At 40.3% G+C, this 6,585-nt stretch overlaps 1 protein-coding gene across 8 annotated transcripts in view; it reads right to left on the bottom strand.

Moving 5' to 3' along the window:
- Window positions 1–2,069: 2,069 nt before the first annotated feature.
- Window positions 2,070–6,585, bottom strand: part of SRPK2 (SRSF protein kinase 2) — a 172,452-nt gene continuing 167,936 nt past the window's right edge. For all 8 annotated transcript variants that reach the window (XM_073652236.1, XM_073652238.1, XM_073652239.1 and 5 more), the window contains one exon: window positions 2,070–3,004. In XM_073652236.1, coding sequence (XP_073508337.1) covers window positions 2,820–3,004 — 185 coding nt within the window. In that variant the 3' untranslated portion in view covers window positions 2,070–2,819. The remainder of the gene's footprint in view (window positions 3,005–6,585) is intronic.

Below are 6,585 nucleotides of genomic sequence, written 5' to 3'. Positions count from 1 at the left end.
GTTTTCAAAACAACTTGAATAGCACATCTTGAACTCCAGTGTGCTTTGAAATCTTCAAGTGGGAAAGACCACGCAGTATAACTACCTTGTGTCTTGGTGTACTCAGTTTGTCTAGGTGCATGACCTGTGAGATAAAACAGTCTTCTACAACCTCACCTTTGTACCAGAGTTTGGCTGTTCCTCACTCAGTTTTAAGCCTACTACATAGCTGTTTGTTTCAGTTAATGAATGTGTTTCAACCTACATTTGAAAATACTGATAATTATCATTTGTTTGGTTTAATTGATCACTCATACACATTACCATCATCATACCCAATCCCTTAGGCCATGTTCACATGTACAGTATTTGGTTAGTATTTTACATCAGTATTGGTAAGCAAAAATCAGGAGTGGAACAATCAGAGGAAAACCATAGTAGAAACATGTGCACAACTTACGTATTTTTCACCCACTACTGGTTTTAGCTTACAAATACTGTTTTAACCTAGAAGGATTGATGCGGTTTTCAAGGCAAAGGGTGGTTGCACCAAATATTGATTTGGTTTAGAATGCTTTTTGTTCATTCACTTTATTTTAATCAATTAAGATGCAAAGTATTAACATGTCTATTTATGAAAGCATTCTTACTATGCAGCATTTTTTTCTACACCTGCCTAAACCTTTTGCATAGTAATGTATGTATTCACATACAGGCTCGCTCACGCACACACTTATGTGGTTATGGAAAGCCTAGTAACCAGTTATAAAACAAACGTCCTTTTGCATGTTTGTGTGGACGCTAAATGCTTTTGGACACAGTTTACACCTGTAAAAAGGTTAAACGACCACACCGTATGAAAAAAAACCCAAACATTTTATTGGACAACTGCAAGCACCTTAATTCACAATTGGTTACTGTTACAACACGGGGTATTTTCACATCTAATTATTGCAAAGGCTTGTGATTAAACCGCGATGGATAAGTTGAGAAAAGAAAAAGTGGCACCATAATTTGTAAAACCAGAAATAAATTTACATTCAATCCACAGACTTCTAAAAAAGGTTAAACAGATCTCTGCTTACATTCTAAAATCTGCATCACCTATAACATTTCTACTCTGTATTGTAAAGGGAACAATTGAACAATCGGAATATTGAAAGGGAAAATTGCTAGTAGTTCATTTATCCAAAATACAAGTAACCAGTGCATTTCTTTTAAAAAAATAATGCTGAATTATATGTACAACTAAGCAATTGTGAAATGGGCTAGTTAATGTTCAGAATATTACACCAAATGATAGCTACTAAGCCCACTGTACAACGTAACAAAGCATAAAGTTGGTTTTAAAATCTTTAAGTTATTTTGCATATATGCAAAAATATAATAAAGGTTATAACTTGGACATCATACACATCATAACCCCAGTGGCAATTTCCATAGCTAAAGTACAACATTAATATGAACTATTAATACAAACTATTTTAGAGGTTTGCCACAAAAAAAAAAAAAAAAAAAGAAAAGAAGAGAATCTGTTTCTTATCTAGAATCGAAACCCAAACTGTTGCACAAAATTTCATTTTAAATACCTTGCTACCTGTGAAAGTTCTTAAATTTCCATTAGCTTGAACACCGCTTAATTTAACATACTGTTGAAGTAGCATTCTTAATTTGCACACGTCTCCTCAACAAAAAGACCTGCAATACACAATTTTTTTTTCCACAAAAATCTGGAAAAGGATTTACTGTCTATCCCTAAAGACAAAGGGGTAAAACAGCAGCACTCTGGCTTGAGGAGTATCATTTCATAGAAGTGGATCTTCTCTATATACTCCTGTGCTCTGTGCCATAGAAGCAGATGGGGGCAAGTTCATGGGTCATACAATGCAAATGGTCTGTTGAGAGTGTGCAGACTAATGTATTTTGCAAAAAAAGGAGGTAGCTGTAAGTATACATGGATGGGCTTGGCCTCATGAAATGTTGCTGCAGCAATTTTAAAGCCTACAAAACATGTGTTATAATGTGCATACATTGATTTAACTACAAAGAAATCAACTTCCCCTAATGTGCCACTTGGGGTAATTCTTTAAAAAAAAAAAAAAAAAAAAAGTGGAGCAGCTTCATTTACCAAAACTCTGGAGATGTTCACACTTCTTCTAGAAAAACAGATTTTCATTACATGCAGAAAGCTAAAAGTATGTTGAGGAGATTCATCTGCTTTGGAACTGTAATCCCCTTACCTGTAAGTAACCTTTCATTGCTAGGATGGGCAGATAACATAACGCAGCCCTCTATAGCAATGCAAGGGTGTTAATGAAAATAAACATTTACAAAGTGAATGTACATACACTATAGTACAATTATGATAATCCCTCGGCTAAGGTAAAAAGTTTACAGGGCCCTTGTATTAGGCCTGTTTTTCTTTTCAAAAGCTTGGATTTACCCAACATCTGCTAAAACTTCATAAATAGTTACAAATTCTGGTAGACACATGGAAAAAAATGTACTCCTTGTTCAAAAATTGGACATCTGAATGCCACTTAACATGAAAAACAAGACCAGATTTCATTTTTTTTCCTTAGTTTTTTTTTTTTTTCTCCCTAGTCACCATCCCCAGAAAAAGTGGGTCAGTAAAGCTTACAGCTGAAGACATAGAGGCTAATTTTTCCAATGACCACAGCGCACACCAAGCAAAGGAAAACAAAACAGAAACAAGGTACAGTACTTCAAAAAGAAAGTCTGTGGCTAATGCCAGATCACTAATAATCCTTTTATAGATACTGTGAAAGTCAGCGGTTAGATCCAAATGAGCAGAGCACCTCTGAAGACCAAAATATTCTCTAAGAGCTTAACCAGGGATGTCTCAGGCACTCGCCAGCAGATGCGCGTTTCTCTGGGACCATTTCCAACATAGGAGTAAGGAAATCTGTAAACTGCGCAGCATCTTCATGAGGCCACCCGTACTTTTCCACTAGAACGTCAAAGAGACTCCAGGGTTTTAGTTTTGTGATGTGTCGAAGCTCTCCTAAATGGTTGAAAACATACTTTTTAGTAATTTAATACAGATGACGCATGATCTCAGCTTACAATACATAAGAGCAAAACCGTTAAGGAAGCATTCAAGTACACATAATCCATTCATATTTTCACTAAGTCATTTCAATACATCCACAGGTTATACATTCCCACCACCCCTTCATTATGTGACGGGGATTGGCAACCCCTGCTGGTCAAATTCATGACGAGAAGCAGCATTTGCTATGCCACAAATCTTACTCCAGTCCCAAAACTGGAGTTAGATTTGGGGTGAGGCGCACACAATGGCACACGCCACTTTACAGATGATCCTGATTCATTAAGAGGTGTCTGACTCCAGCAAGCCTCAAGTTTTCACACCGATCTGATTTAATATTTGGGACCCAATTCATCAATATTAGCCAATGCTGCAGTTTTCAGCACCACTTGATAACCATCTACTACTACAAAGTATGATGGCCTCACAACTTCATAGAAAAAAATTAGGCATTTTCAATTTATACACCTGATCCTATTGTTTTTCCTGAAGATAAGCTTCCACCATAGGTGTCTACTAGTGGCTTACTTCCCTATCCCCATAAAGAACACATACAGGTTTGGCTGAAATGAGTATGGCCAGATTTGGTTTATGTCAGTCTGTTTATACACAGCAAAAGTGACCATATGCAACACTCGAAAGTTAGTCAAAATTAACATTGTAACTGAAACAATCACGCAAGCTGGCCGTGTTTAAAGAAGTTGTCCACTACTTGGACAACTCCTTCTCATACCCCAACGCTTTGCCCCGATAAAATAAAAAATCTTATACTCACCTCCCATGCCGGTGTTGTTCCTGCGGTGCCGGCACTCGCTCTTCCCGGGGCTCCCGTGCTGTTGTTGTGACACGTGAGCCCGGCGCCCAATCAGCGCTGGTGTCACTGTCCCTGCCTTCTGTCGAATTGAACATGAACAGAAAGTCAGACATCAGCTGCAGCCCAGACTGCCTCTTTATGTTCAATTAGACAGAAGGTGGGGACAGTGACGCCAGCGCTGATTGGGTGCCAGGCTCACGTGTCACAACAACAGTAAGGGAGCCCCGGAAAGAGCGGGTGCCGACACCGCAGGAACGGCGCCAGCACGGGAGGCGAGTATAAGCTTTTTTTATTTTCATTTTAATCGGGGTCGAACATTTAGGTCAAATTTTTGACAAATAGTTGCTAGTCTACAAAGAATCTTATTTCATTCACCAATAGATAATTTGTTCAGCTATTCTTTTATTTCTACAGTATGTAAGGTGTATGCCCAACTTTTGCTGTTTCAATTTGACCACACAGAAGCTATTAATTCTACAAAAACAAAACTAGACTAGATCAAAAAAAATATATACATATTGCAAGTCAATTTGTGACATAGCCTCACCGGGTTATATGATACAGTAAAGAAATATAGGCCATAACCTTGCAGGGTCACAGTACAACATGCCTTGTTTACTGTATGGCATCTTAGAGAAAGCTAAACAGTCATGCACAAAAGTTTTGAGACTAACAAATTTTGGACATCACAAAGTTTGCAGCTTCTGTTTTTATAGTTGAAAAAATCATCTGATCTGTGGGATTGCCCTCCTATTGCAGACTTTTGGAAACAGATCATAGCTATCCTCATCAAGATCATACAATCCCCTGTACCACTCTGCCCTAAGGTGTGTTCATTAGGAATCCTTGATGAGGAGACCTGGCCTTTAAAGGGGTTGTTCATCCCTCCAAGACTTTTTTTTTACTTAAATGGATGTATTTGGGGCTAAAAATAATTTTTGCTATAAACTAGAAGCTTGGGCTGAAAAATGGTAAATGAGCTTTAATGGGGATAAATGTAAGATAATGCACTTGGGCAGAGGAAATAAAATGTATAATTATATGCTTAATTGTAAAACACTGGGCAAAAAGGTCACTGAAAAAGACCTGGGTGTATTGGCGGACGACAAGCTCACGTTTGGTGGCCAGTGTCAGGCAGCTGCTGCAAAGGCAAATAAAATAATGGGATGCATTAAAAGAGGCATAGATGCTCATGAGGAGAACATAATTTTACCTCTATACAAGTCACTAGTGCGACCACACTTAGAATACTGTGTACAGTTCTGGTCTCCGGTGTATAAGAAAGACATAGCTGAACTAGAGCGGGTGCAGAGAAGAGCGACCAAGGTTATTAGAGGACTGGGGGGTCTGCAATACCAAGACAGGTTATTACACTTGGGGTTATTTAGTTTGGAAAAACGAAGGCTTAGGGGTGATCTTATGTATGTATGTAGGGGTGTACAAATATATGAGGGGAGGGGACAGTACAAAGACCTTTCTACTGATCTTTTTACTCTGAGGCCTGAGACGGGGACAAGGGGGCATCTTCTACGTCTGGCGGAAAGAAGGTTTAATCATAATCACAGACGCGGATTCTTTACTGTAAGAGCAGTGAGACTATGGAACTCTCTGCCGCATAATGTTGTAATGAGTGATTCACTACTAACATTTAAGAAGGGCATGGATGCCTTTCTTGAAAAGTATAATATTACAGGTTATATATATACACTGCTCAAAAAAATAAAGGGAACACTCAAATAACACAATGTAACTCCAAGTCAATAACACTTCTGTGAAATCTACCTGTCCAGTTATGAAGCAACACTGATTGTGAATCAATTTCTCCTGATGTTGTGCAAATGGAACAGACAACTGGTAGAAATGATAGGCAATTAGCAAGATACCCCCTATACAGGAGTGGTTCTGCAGGTGGTGACCACAGACCATTTCTCTGTTCTCAACCTTTTTGACTGTTGTTTTGGTAACTTTTTCATTTTCCCACTGCTCTCACCTCTAGAGGTACAGTAGCATGAGGCGGTGTCTACAGTACAACCCACAGATGTTGCTCAGGTAGTGCAGTTCATCCAGTATGGCACGTCAGTGCGAGCTGTGGCAAGAAAAGTAGCTGTGTCTGTCAGCGTAGTGTCCATGCTCTGGACGGGATGTGGAGGGAGCCATAGGAGTGCAACAACCCAGCAGCAGGACCGCTACCTTCTCCTTTGTGCAAGGAGGAACAGGAGGAGCACTGCCAGAGCCCTGCAAAATTACCTCCAGCAGGCCACAAATGTGCATGTGTCTGCAAAAACGGTTAGAAACCGACTCCATGAGGGCCCGACGTCCACAGATGGGGGTTGTGCTCACAGCCCAACACCGTGCAGGACGCTTGGCATTTGCCACAGAACACCAGGATTGGCAAAGTCGCCACTGGTGCCCTGTGCTCTTCACAGATGAAAGCAGGTTCACACTGAGCACATGTGACAGAAGTGACAGAGTCTGGAGACGCCGTGGAGAGCGATCTGCTGCCTGCAACATCCTTCAGCATGACCGGTTTGGCAGTGGGTCAGTAATGGTGTGGGGTGGCATTTCTTTGGAGGGCCGCACAGCCCTCCATGTGCTCGCCAGAGGTAGCCTGACTGCCATTAGGTACCGAGATGAGATCCTCAGACCCCTTGTGAGACCATATGCTGGTGCGGTTGGCCCTGGGTTCCTCCTAATGCAGGACAATGCCAGATCTCATGTG

Source organism: Phyllobates terribilis, unplaced genomic scaffold (genome assembly GCF_046119375.1).
Source record: "Phyllobates terribilis strain yellow unplaced genomic scaffold, ASM4611937v1 Scaffold_11__3_contigs__length_659146591, whole genome shotgun sequence".
Classification (NCBI taxonomy): Eukaryota; Metazoa; Chordata; class Amphibia; order Anura; family Dendrobatidae; genus Phyllobates; species Phyllobates terribilis.
Note: the sequence above shows the minus strand (reverse complement) of the source record. Positions and strands in the feature narration are given on the sequence as shown.